Source organism: Plodia interpunctella, chromosome 5, assembly GCF_027563975.2.
Source record: "Plodia interpunctella isolate USDA-ARS_2022_Savannah chromosome 5, ilPloInte3.2, whole genome shotgun sequence".
NCBI lineage: Eukaryota > Metazoa > Arthropoda > Insecta > Lepidoptera > Pyralidae > Plodia > Plodia interpunctella.
Window position 1 is genome coordinate 10,299,676 of NC_071298.1, and position 13,383 is coordinate 10,313,058.

At 37.3% G+C, this 13,383-nt stretch overlaps 1 protein-coding gene across 1 annotated transcript in view; it reads right to left on the reverse strand.

Annotated features, from left to right (window-relative positions):
* Nucleotides 1-13,383, reverse strand: part of Gapvd1 (GTPase activating protein and VPS9 domains 1) — a 39,041-nt gene that overhangs the window by 14,495 nt on the left and 11,163 nt on the right. Inside the window, exons 13-24 of the mRNA XM_053744936.2 lie at nt 13,017-13,111; nt 12,380-12,485; nt 11,891-12,014; nt 11,396-11,499; nt 10,684-10,785; nt 10,031-10,092; nt 9,623-9,749; nt 8,668-8,759; nt 3,264-3,515; nt 2,070-2,417; nt 1,037-1,170; nt 589-763 (exon numbers count right to left, since the gene is read on the reverse strand). Of these exons, the coding sequence (XP_053600911.1) occupies nt 589-763; nt 1,037-1,170; nt 2,070-2,417; nt 3,264-3,515; nt 8,668-8,759; nt 9,623-9,749; nt 10,031-10,092; nt 10,684-10,785; nt 11,396-11,499; nt 11,891-12,014; nt 12,380-12,485; nt 13,017-13,111 (1,721 nt within the window). The remainder of the gene's footprint in view (nt 1-588; nt 764-1,036; nt 1,171-2,069; nt 2,418-3,263; nt 3,516-8,667; nt 8,760-9,622; nt 9,750-10,030; nt 10,093-10,683; nt 10,786-11,395; nt 11,500-11,890; nt 12,015-12,379; nt 12,486-13,016; nt 13,112-13,383) is intronic.

Here is a 13,383-nt window from a genome sequence, read left to right on the forward strand (position 1 = left end):
GCAGTGGTCGTTCCGAAATTTGTAGCTTTGGTAAACATCATTCAATTTAGAATATGACGTGAAAAAGTGCCTGTGAAGGCCTAATTTCTGAATAAATGATTTGATTTTGATAAACATATGATAGTGTTAGCTTCGCGACCAGCAGGATTTAGATGACGAAATAGAAACTCAGGAATACTATTGTTGTACTATATTGCGATACAAACTGAGACGAAGAGAGATAATTACAGGCACAGTTAGCTTATATATGAACTTAAGAATAGCTGGCGCCATCTAGGAATAAAATAATTAACCAATTATAGTAACATCCGTAGGTTTATCTTAAAGTATTACTATAGATAATCGATATTTATTTTCTCCTTGTGGTCTGTGCAATCTAAAGTCATTAGGTGGCGCTAGTGTGTTAACAGATAGTGTATTAGAACAATGCTATTTTTTTTAAGTAATTGACAGGCGGACTGTCAGAAAAGAAAAGGTTAGGCTGTTTCGGAACTGACTAAAGTGTTTTAATAATTAAGTTTCTCACCTCTCAATCCTATGTACTATAAGTTTCTCACCTCTCAATCCTGGGTACTATAAGTTTCTCACCTCTCCAAATCAGCATCAGGCACATCGGAAGGTCTCCGCTGACTACGTCTCTGCTTGCTGGAGTCAGAAGACGTCTTCCGCCGGTACTTAGCGAGGATGTCTTCTGAACTCTCGCCATTACTTTCGGCGCGAAAACAGTCTTCGTTTCGAGATTCTTCTTCGGGCAGTTTTATATCTAGATATACGAAAATCATTGAATTTCGAATCAATACATAATTTATTTATGAAACTCACATGTATATTTACAGGACAATCCTAATACGATAAATGCAAAATCACATGTAAAGGAATTATGTCAGTTACATTATATATATTTGACGACCTCGGTGGCGCAGTGGTAATGTGCTTGCCACTGAACCGAGAGGTCCCGGGTTCGATCCCCAATCGGGCCATGTACCACATTTTATGCAATAACAATTATTCATTTATTCATTCATTCATGGATTACCTTGATGCTGATGCGAGCGTCCCTTCTGCCTAAACATCTTGATCTTATGCAACAAATTCCCGCCGGAACGTTTCATGTTGTTCTTCAGCTCGTCCAGGTTGCCCACGAGACCCTCGTCGCCGACGATACGACGCCTGAGAAACGTCACGTGATTAACACGCTTGCCTTATGAAAATACGCCGGGCGTGTATACGCTAATATAATATTGCGTAACGTAATATGGTTATGATGCAACATGTCTACTTAAATACGCAATTATGTACTTAAAGGAAGCGTATGGGTCCCGCCCTAAAATAGGATCTATATTGACGACCTCGGTGGCGCAGTGGTAAAGTTCTTGCCACTGAACCGAGAGGTCCCGGGTTCGATCCCCGGTCGGGTCATGATGGAAAATGATCTTTTTCTGATTGGCCCGGGTCTTGGATGTTTATCTATATATGTATTTGTTATAAAATATAGTATCGTTGAGTAAGTATCCCGTAACACAAGTCTCGAACTTACTTTGGGGCTAGCTCAATCTGTGTGATTTGTCCTAATTTATATTTATATTTATTTATATATTCTCCCATGGATATCCTATGAGGAGACTAAGGAGAAAAAGTCTTACAGCTAATAGGCTTTTAATAATTTTAATTTTTGTTTTTAAATAATATTTGTTTTTAAATAATTTGTGTTTTTAATATGCATGGCCAATATTGTTTGAATATTTAACGCTTTCTGGCAAACATGTATGTTAGTAGAAAAACTCAATAACATGAAAAATTTATTGTTATAATTAAGGCATTAACAATTAAATTTACATGCCATCTTGACGGCGAGACGAGAGTCCTTACCTGTATTATCTGTTACATCTTTTACCATGTTACACGTAAATAAATCATTTCATTTTAAAGACTACGCTAAGCAAATCACAGCCGAAGATTCAAAGTTTCAGACGTTAATATTTTACGCTGACTCTGGGCCACAACACATATTAGGATAAGGACAATTAACATACAAAAATACATTTGCTTTTATAAATTATATATCTCACCTTGGCGACTTCTCGGCCGTGGCGTCAAAGCTAATGCTCTTCGGAATAGCCCCAGTCGACTCGGTCTTGACCGTCGGCGGACTTATCCTGCGCTCGGTCACATTTTCAGAATTCACGTCCTGACTCGAACTCTTATCGGACACTGACTCCGCACTGTTCACTGATAATGTGCTTAAAGACATGTTGCTGGTGCCGTCTCGCTTCTTCTCAATGCGCGAGGATGAGATGGAAACTATGCTTGTTCGGATTTCCGATTTGACTATGCGAGCTGTTAGGTTGTTGACGAGATTCGCCGATGTGGATATTGTGGCGGAACTCATGCGCGTCATGAGGTCCGTTATTGTTGACCTGGGTTGGGCAATATATATGCGAGCGATACAGGGTATATATATATATATGGATTACTGATATCAAACGCAAAACCTCCTAAAGACTACCTGGGTACATCAAAACTACGGCTTTATTATACGACTATTCGTGATACGTAGTTTAAAAAAATAATATAAATACAATCTAATTTGCGATTCTACACATCTTAACTCTATGTAATAGCTGAGCAAACACGAGACAGTACGGTAGCATTATGTAGCAGAATCGAACATAGAGTTAACGTTTTATAGAAACGACATTAAAACTAAAAAAATAAAATGTTAGTATTTATTACGTTTAGACAAAAGTCGTAGAACAAAAGATGTTAGTCTCTATGTACCTTATGCGCCTTTGGAAGGTTATGCGTTAGATACCAGTAACCCTGTATAGTACATAGAATACTACTTATGTAACCATGTTTAAATCTATTGCGAGTTTGCAAACTATCGAGAAATTATGAACTATAAAAACAGTTTACAATGGGACCTATTATTTTTTGATACTTTACAATTTACCCGGATTCTATCATTATTCTTTATTAGAGGATAAATTGAAGTAGAGAGTGTAGGAGGAAGCTGCTGTATATCCTACTAATATTATAACTGCGAAAGTTTGTAGGATGTATGTGTGTAAGTTTGTTATCCTTACACGCAAAATCTGATTTTTATGAAATTTGATACACGGGTAGAATAAACCTGGAATAACACACAGGGTACTTTTTATCCCGAAATTTCCACGGGAGGATTTCCCTGGGCGCAGCAGCTAGTTAAAAATAAAAAATATAAACTTATTGTTAACTATTTAATAAAGGACTAAGGGATTCACCTCGCTTCAGGTTGCTCATCATTGTCGTATCTTCCATATTGCGACACCGACAGCGCATTGAACGAACTCTCGCTGGAATTCAACGACCTGTCCATTGGGTCGTCATCGTAGGACTTCGCTGGGTCGTATTTGGAAGTGGAGGGGTAGGGGCGGTCGGGTGAGTGCTGCGGGGGGAAGCTGTCGTCCACCCACTGGCTGGTTGCATCCGATTGGCTGTTCGCGTCCAGTGTCGATTCCGTTTGGGCGCTGCCGCTATACAAATTGTTATAGGTTAATATTCAAAGAATTTAAATAAAACAACTGGCAACTCTATACGGCCCGCACTACTGCTGTCGTGTCCTCTTGGCTGGCAACACTGAGTGTTTATCAAATAATCTAATAGGCAAAAAAGATGACATTGAAAAATAAATGGTTTTCTATGCAAAAACTGTCTAGTAAGTGCATATGCCCACGCTACATTCAATTTAGAATTTTACATACATTTTATGTTAAACTTTATTTAGTGAAAAAATATACGACTTCTGCCTATCAACATTCGGGTTAAAGAACTTTATTCTCATTAAGACACAAAGCCACTTACATGAGAATTAATTTTAGGGTAACAATAATGTTCGAAACACTTAATAAAGAACAGATCACTAAACAATTAATAAAAACAAAAAATAAATGAATATTTTGTAACTTTAAATTTAAGTAACTACTTATACATTTAAAACAATTATTTTGTTACAATTATAGATTTAAAATATGCTGGGCTAATTTACTTTTAAAAGCACCAAGAGATTTGACACTTTTTATATCCGATGGTAGTTTGTTAAAAATCTGTGCTCCCTCAAACGTAAACATTCGCTTGCCGTACTTTGTGCGAACTTTGGGTAGAACAAGGTAACTAGCCCGTCGTGTGAGTCGCTTAGTCACGTGTTTTGTTTGTGTGAGTGTGATCGAGGTGTGGATGGTCTTGTTTAATACTTTACGTACGAGTATGCATGTGTGGTATTTATACAATTGTTGGAGAGTCATAAGTTTGATTTCTTTATAGACTTTAGTACAAGAGCTAAGGTATGGATAATGAAATAACAATTTTATAATTTTATTTTGTGCAATTTGTAATTTAGCAAGTCTAGTCTTTGAAGCGGAACCCCATATCTCAATCTGATAAATAAGATGTGATTTTACCATAGCATTATAGATAGATAATCGTAATTTTCGAGGGAAACAACGAACAACTCTGCGTAATGAAGCCATTAATGCTGATAGCTTTTTTTTTAAATAATCTATTTGAAATTGCCATGTCAGTTGGTTATCTATCCTCAATCCCAGGTATTTTTCATTAGATTTTTCATTTAAGGGGATATTATTAATAGTTAATTTATTGTATAGTGGGATTTGTTTATTTTTAGCTTTGAAAATAATATATGAGGTTTTGGATATATTTATCGTGAGAAGATTTGTCTGAAGCCAGCTAAAAAGAACGTCAAGATCTTGTTGAACACGTGGAATTATTTCAGTTATCTTAGGGCCGAAGTAAAATAAGCATGTATCATCTGCGTATAGAGTAAGATGACCTTGTAGCCCTAAATCTTGTACATCATTGATATAAACGAGAAAGAGTAATGGACCCAAGATCGATCCCTGAGGGATTCCGTATGTAACCGGAAGTGGTGTACTTTCGTATTCATTAATTTTGACGATTTGACTGCGATCCCTAAGGTAAGACTCGAACATTTTGAGGGCAATGCCTGTTATACCGATTCGTTGAAGTTTTTTCAGTAAAATTTCATGACTAACTGTGTCAAAAGCCTTCTTAAAATCAATGAAAACACCAAGTACTATATTTTTTCCATCTATATTGCTTTTGATTTTTGTGACTAAGTCTACTGTAGCTGCTAATGTATTACTTTTGGGTCTAAAGCCAAATTGACGGTCCGAAATTATTTCATGTGAATCTAAATGTTCTATTAGGCGTTTGTAAAGAACCTTTTCTAATATTTTTGACAATACTGGCAGGACAGAGATCGGTCTATAGTTTCCGGGATCGGCTTTGGAGCCTGATTTGTGTATTGGAGTAACTTTGGCTGTTTTCATTGATTCGGGAAAGTATCCTATGATTAGCAGATCGTTAAGGCAGGCGGTCAGTTTATCGACTATTAGAGGTTTTAGGCATTTTAGTGCTTTGGTACTAATTCCATCGATACCAGTGCTAGTGTTAGAATCCAAACTGTCGATGATTTCAGATATTTCTTCAACAGTACAAGGTGTTAAAGTTGTGAGCCCATTGATGTTTGTTGTTGATTGTGTGTGTATATTTGTTTGATTTTGGTGTAAGTTTTTTGAGATAATTTCATTTGCCAGTAGTGAACCAATTGTGGAGAAGTATTCATTAAATGTATTACAAATTTCTAATGGCTCGACAATAGTTTTATTTTTGATTGAAAGTTTTGGGGGAGCACAGTTCTGTTTAATTTCATTTTTAGCAAGATGATTTATAAGTTTCCACGTCTTCTTCGGCTTTCCATCACATTTTCTAAATTCGTTGTAGTAATATTCTGCCTTTTTGTTTTTAATCTCAGCAGCCACAGAGTCGTTTTTTGTATTATAAGCTTCTTGCAGAATTTTGTTCTTTGGATCTTTTTTTAAGTTCGCCCAAAGCACATTTCTCGCGTTAATTTCTTGTAAAATACTACTTTGTATCCAGTCATCTTGGGGTAGGTTTAGTGTTTTGATTTTTGTATCTTTGCTTTGGTTGATGCTTTCCTTAATCTTTGTTTCAAGTTGAGCAAAACTTATCTTATCTCTATCAATAATAGTATTTTCCATAAATTTGTATAGTTTATCATAGTTTAGCCCTTTATAAACAACACGTTGCTTTGGAAGAGGTTTATACCTTTTGAGTTCAAAATGTATCTGTTTATGGTCGGTCAGTGGTGATTCTATGATAGTAAAATTGTAAGTATTATTTTTAAGATTAGAACTGATATGATCAATGATAGATTGTTTTGTTGTTGTTTCTCTTGTACAGTACTGAGTTTTTATTTTATTTAGAATTTTGTAGCCTGATTCTTTTAGTGTATCTAGATATGGCTTTCGTTTCTTTTTTGTCCTATTTTCTTTTTCAACTGTCTTCTCTTTCAATAAGTTGATGTTAAAGTCTCCAAAGAGTAGACCTCTTTTTCGTGATTGTAACTGTATATCGAGTGCATCCAGAAAATCGTTTATATTAGTATCACCAGGATAATACACCAAACCAATCTCCAGCGCCAGTTTCTCTAACTTAATCCATAAATAGTTATTACCGCCAGAGTACAGCGATTCAATTACGCAATGCTTCAAATCATTGTGAATAAAAGCAGAAACTCCACCTCCAGTTTTGTCTGTTCTAATATTGTAATGATGAGTATAACTAGGAATTTGGTATTTAAGGGCATGCTCTTCATTTTTAAACCATGTTTCAGTGAGCAAGACTACATGTACTGTATGAGTCATTATCCGTAGTATGCATTGTAATTCATCGAATCTTCCTTTAGCACTTATACTCCGGGCATTCATGTAGAAGAAATTTATACCAGACTTAGAGGTAAGGATATCAGTGTACTTGTTAACAATGGAAAAGTTGTTACTAGGTGTGTTCGTAGTGATTGTTGATTTTGATTGAGATGATTTTAGTTTTTTGACTCGGGTTTAGTTATTTGAGGAATTCCTTTTACATATTTTATTATCAGATCTTTCTCACCATCTTCCTGACGCTTAGTTAGTTCGTCCTTTAGATTGCGCATTAGTTTTTGTTGCGCGGGCGTTTGGTCAGAATATATTCTGATGCCATCAGGCAGATTGAGTTTAGTTCGCAAGAGTCTAAGCGGAATGTCATTGTTTTCGAAGCAAATTTTCATTCGGCGATTTTTGGTCGGAGTATATTTTCCTAAACGAAAAATATTAGTGGGTTGAGGTATAGAGTATTCAGTAGTTGCATTTGTAAGAATACGCATGACTTCAGCTTCGTCTCTCGTTAAACGTTCTTTGTTGTCTTTAGTTTTCTGTTCCGGAACTCCCACAACTATAATATTTCTCTGTCTGTTATTACGCTCTTGGATTTCTCGGAGTATTTCTTCATTAGAAATCATTCTTGACATATTCGTTGGAGAGGATGTAGATGGTAAGGTTGATTTAATTTTATCTAGCTCGGCTTTAATTGCGAATACTTCTCCTTCACCTAAGACGAGTTTCTTATCCAACTCAGTAATTTGGGACTCAAGATGCCCTTGCTTCGATGCTAAGTTTGATATAGTCGATTTGACATCATTAATATGAACTTTTAAATCTTGAATTGAAGCTACGGTTTTCTCATGTGTTGAGTTTATTTCTTTGATTTCATTTTTTATATCAGTGAAACCTTCACGTAGTGTATCGGTATTTTGTTCGTGACAGCTTATAAAGTTCTGCAGAAGAGAAGATATATTTGATATTTCAGTTCGAAGATTTGATATTTCTTTTTTGCAATCGCAGTGATCATCGGGTTGCTTTCTTTTACGAAATGTAATTTGTTGGTCCATCTGATCAGGATTCATTTTAGACAAATCGGGTTGTGATCCTCCACCAGTAGTTGTTCTAGTCGGTGAACTCAGTAGGCTCATGGTCTATAATTTTTTAATGCAAAACTATGCGTGTGATCTTCGACTATCCTAGTAGCGATTTATTTTTTTCCTACCTCACAATGGATTGTCAGCGTGTGCATCGATTGAGACAAAAAATGTCACCTTCTTTTTCTTGCGTGGAGATGTGCGCCCCTCTCTCACAGTTAGCGGTAATTACTTCACGGCAAAGAAATAGCGTAAGTCTCTTGACACACTTCCGCGAGAATAACTATAATTGTAACTGTGTTAAGAATTGAAATTAAGGAGCAAAGAAAATATATTTTTAAGTTTAACAAAATACACGTCTGCTCTGAACTAAGTGCGAACGGCGGATTTTCGAACATTGATTTAATTAATAAATAATAATAATTAAATATATTAGGACAATTCACACGGATTGATCTAGTCCCAAAGTAAGTTCGAGACCTGTGTTATGGGATACTAACTCAACGGTATTATATTTTATAACAAATACATATATAGATAAACATCCAAGACCCGGGCCAATCAGAAAAAGATCATTTTCCATCATGACCCGACCGGGGATCGAACCCGGGACCTCTCGGTTCAGGGGCAAGCACTTTACCACTGCGCCACCGAGGTCGTCAAAATTCGATTCGGTCAATTTCCTTACGCTGATCAACATACACCCCTTACATACACTCCTTGCCTATACAAGGACACACCCCAACACTACTCAATAATAAGTACATAAAAACTTAATAAAGACAGACTATAATGTAAAAGTTTACATGTGAGAAGTGTAACAAACTCACCCGCCCTGCGGCACGTAGCCGAAGACGTCGGGCTGCGCGGGCGCGGCGGCGCCGGGGCTCTCGGGCGCCGACGTCGCGTAGCACGTCATCACCTGAACCAACTCATATTTCAAACGCTAAGGCTTGTTTCACCACTTTCTCAAAAAATATTATATTTTAATCTGACGGATTCATGTGAGCGTTTCCTCGGTTTCTTCCTTAGCCATTTGAGCGCTTTCCTACTTTTTTTGTTTCCACTTCGTACGGTCGTCGGTATCCCTATGTTCTATATCTATGAAGCAATCTGACTTATGTATAGTAATAACTATACATAAGTCAGATTGCTATACAAAGTCACGTGGCACGAGTAGGACTCGAATCTGGGACATTTCCGTTCACAGGCGGACGTCTTAACCATTGGTCCACCACCTCTTATATAGAGGTTACACGGGTAATAAAAGGCACAGATTTATAACTTCAATTTGTCGACGCTATTTATAGACATAAAATGTTTTAACCAAAAAATCCAAATCAAATCATTTATTCAGAAATCAAGCCTTCACGGGCACTTTTTACGTCATATTCTAAATTGAATAATATTTAACAATGCTACAAACTACTACTAGCATTTCGGAACGACCACTGCTGAGAAGAAATGTCCAAAAAAAATTTTTTTTTTTTTTTGCCCCGAAGTAATTTCGAGACTTGTGTTATGGGATACTAACTAAAAGATATTATATTTTCTAACATATACATATATAGATAAACATCCAAGACCCGAGCCAATAAAAAAAAACATTTTCCATCATGACCCGACCGGGGATCGAACCCGGGACCTCTCGGTTCAGTGGCAAGAACTTTACCACTGCGCCACCGAGGTCGTCAAACAATGTTGGTCACTACTCGTATATGCCCGAAGGGCTTACCATTTTTTAAAATATTAATGTACATATCACATATCATATTTTACACTTACAGGATATCCATTGACAAGAATGCTCTTCCTGTTCTCAATGAAGTGCTGCTGGTTGCTGGGCACGGCTGGCAGCCCTAGTTCCCCGCCGCGGGACAACGCCGCCGTGGCGCTTAGGTAACCACCGCCCCTGAATATTTACGTCAAGATGATTTATTTAATTTCCGCTTACATACGATTCATATATCTTTATTAAGTAATTATTATTACATGTCACATGTGCAAATCCAAGTTTAAAATTGTTTATTCAAGTTAGGATATACATCACTGATATTATCATCACTAATTATTGTTTGTTACCTCTTCACGCTTATATATACGCGTGAAGAGGTAACAAACAAACTTACTTTCATCCACATTCATAATATTAGTTGGGATTATTAATTTTGAATTAATTCTGTTCCAACTAACCTGTTGGTCGGTTTGACCGTGTGCCTCGGACTGCCGGCGTCAGGCCTCTTGAAACTTCCATTCTGTGTATGCATTAATGATATTTTAGCCAAAGAAATAGAATTAGCTATGGCGTGAGCTAAAATAGTTTTTTGTATTGTATAATTTACCAGCGGCTCGTCCAGGTTACTCGGCTTCGCTAGGGCATAATAATTTTTACACCTAAACCTATCTATTGGTGAAAACCGCATGAAAATTCGTGCAGTAGTTAGATGATAGGTACAAGGGTGGTCTCAGTGCGTTGTCTCCGCTGCGGCTGCGTTGTCATTACAATTTTGCAAATTATAACATAGTAAAGAATTACTATTTCTATCTGACTTCAAAATAATTAATCTGTACTGTGGTAATTTCAATTTTATGAATTACTAGATGTTGCCCGGGGCTTCGCTCCCATGGGAATTTTGAGATAAAATGTAGCCTATAGCAATCTTGGATAATGTACCTTTCTAATGGTGAAAGAATTTTTGACTAACCCCCCAGATAGCGCACGGGCGTGGCGACCACTCACGAAGGTCGCCACTTATTCCCTGCGTAAGATATCATTCATTCATTCATTCGTTCGTTCATTCAATCGTTCATTTATTCATTTATACAAATATGACCTATGATATTACCTGTTGCACCCTCGCAGGCAAGCTATCCTCATGTTGAGAAGGTCTCCGCGGCCACGAGGTGTCCGATCTAGCGGCCACTGACACACAATCGTCTGTGTCCACCTGTACCAGAAATAAAATTAAGTTCTCACAAAAAACTGGTTTTGCAAGGCACAAGACCGAACAGGATGGCGAGAAGCCTACTCCCAGCAGTGGGAAAAATAAAGCTGTCAACGATGACGCATTTTTTTTAAAAAACGGCCATTTTTGACACAAGCTTTATTATAATAACGGGTTGCCATTGGAACTAAAGCCACATGTAAAATTTGTTGAATGTGCAAAAAACCGTTGAAGAATTCCCTCGTCGGGACCCGATCCGTTGAGAGAGACTGTAGCTTTGTAAAAGCTATAGGTCTATCTCAATTTGTTTGACTTATATAATCTGCTCAGAATGAGAAGCAGGTAGCACATTCTTGTTCTTTTTGCTCCCAAACCGGCATTTAAGAAAGAAAATTGTATTTGATTTGTAAATCACCTCGTGATTCTTTTGAGAATACGATTAATTAGAGAAGCGGCAACCAAGAAATTCTGGCTTCATGTCGTCAAGGACAATGCGTGCCAATGCTCTCACAACTAGGGATGTCGACGACCGTGCGAACTGGTGACAAAGAAGTAGAAAAGCACCGACGCTCAATGGCTGAAGGAAGAAACCGAAGAAAGAGAGTGTAAATACCTCGGTGTTCCGGTCGCTATCCGAAGCGAGCACATCCATACTCCACGCTGATTCGCTGGCGGTTTCCGACACGTCCGGAGCGTTTGCATTGTTAGCGTTGGCGGCTAGAAGAAAACGGGCAGGAAAAATTATTAATTTTGAGTTATGACTTTTATCAGTCCGGGATCGACTGCCTACTTAGACCACGGGCTCGGTTTACACGTACTGTTAATATTTCTTTTTATTTATTTACTTTATTTATTATGCACTTAAAAAACATATAATATTAAAGACATTACTGTGTTATATATATTTTTTGTGCAAAATAATAACAACACAACAAACTTAATATAATATATATATATTTTTTTTATAAGTAAAAGAAAAAAAAATCGAATTAAAAATAACAAACTATTCAAAAATAATAGGATATAATACATTACAAATCTTTCTTATTTAACCTTTAATTTTCTTCGAGAAACCGTGCATTCCGCACGAGAAACAAAAGATACGAACCCTGGTTGGCCGTCATCTGGGTGTGGTCGCAGGAGTCGCCGATCGTCTCCGAGTCCGAAGCCAGCACATCGGTGCTCCATGTGTCCGACATTATGCTGATAGTCTCGTCGCCTTCTAGCATTTTCTAGTTAACAAAAAATACTTTAACATAGAAAACTATTTACTTGAAATAACACTTTTTACCTAAAATTCATTATTATCACATGAAAATGCTAATTGGCTTAAAGGGTTATAAAAATATGATACAATGATTCTAAATTCGATTTTATAATATTCACAAAGGACAATGAAAGGTAAAAAGAAAAACATTCTTATATGAAATAAAAGACAAAGCCGAGGTTGTGTTTCATAGGACGGTAATATATTGATGTCACTGGAAAATATTCGATCATCAAAAACATATTTTTTAAGCTGTTGTATGAAAAGGATATTTTCAAAAACATAAATAACCATATTACGTCGGAACAAAGTTCATTTTAGCACACCCACCTTGATCTCAAACTTGCAGAATTTATCATCGATGTCGTTTCTCGTCTGCTTCATCAGCTTGGCCTGAGCGCTGCCGGCTTGGCCCACCGGCGCATTTTGTGGGAGGCTGCAATTCATATCAGTTACTGAGATCACTTGTGGCCGTCCAAATCAAATGGGACCTTATGGCGCCCGACACTTACGCCATTATTGCCGTTGTTTTGTATTCGAACAACGGCAATTAAGACCTAAGTGCCAGCCGCCATAAGGTCCCTTTTGATTTGGACGGCCGAATTTTGACTTAATTTGACTTGGTTCGATGCGGTCAAAAGTGATGTTATCCTAAATTGAATAAATAATTTTGAATTTACATTTTTTAACCCAAAAACCAAGTAAATTATATACACGAAAGGCGAATGTAACCAAATGAGGTGGAAAGATTTCGATACAAATTCATACAAAGACGTAAAATAATTCAGCGTTTTGTCTCGTTTCTTCTCTTGTATAACTGATACACACATCTCTTTCGCGAGCGAAATGGTAAATTAGACATGGCCACTTATTGGTTGAGTAGGTAAAGCGTGAAGCGTAACAAACAAACAAACATACATTAACATTTATAATATTATAGTTAGGATTAGGGTAACAATGTCCTCACCGTCTGGGCGGGCCGTCGCCCTCCGTGACCTGCGAGGACGGAGTCTCGCGCCCCGAGATGTTGGGGCTCCCGCGCCCGCTCACGTTGGCTGACACCTACACAAACATTCTATTATATTACTAGCTGCGCCCCGGGGCTTCGCTCCGTAAAAAGTACCATATGTATTATTCCAGGTTATATTCTACCCGAGTAACAAATTTCATAACGATCGGTCCAATAGATTTTGCGTGAAAGAGTAACAAACAAAGATACATACACATCCTGACAAACTTTCGCATTTATACTATTAGTAGGAAGTAATTGAGAAATTAGCGCCACGACAATGGCTGCGGCTGTATGTGTAAACAAGGGCGAGCATATAAACGTC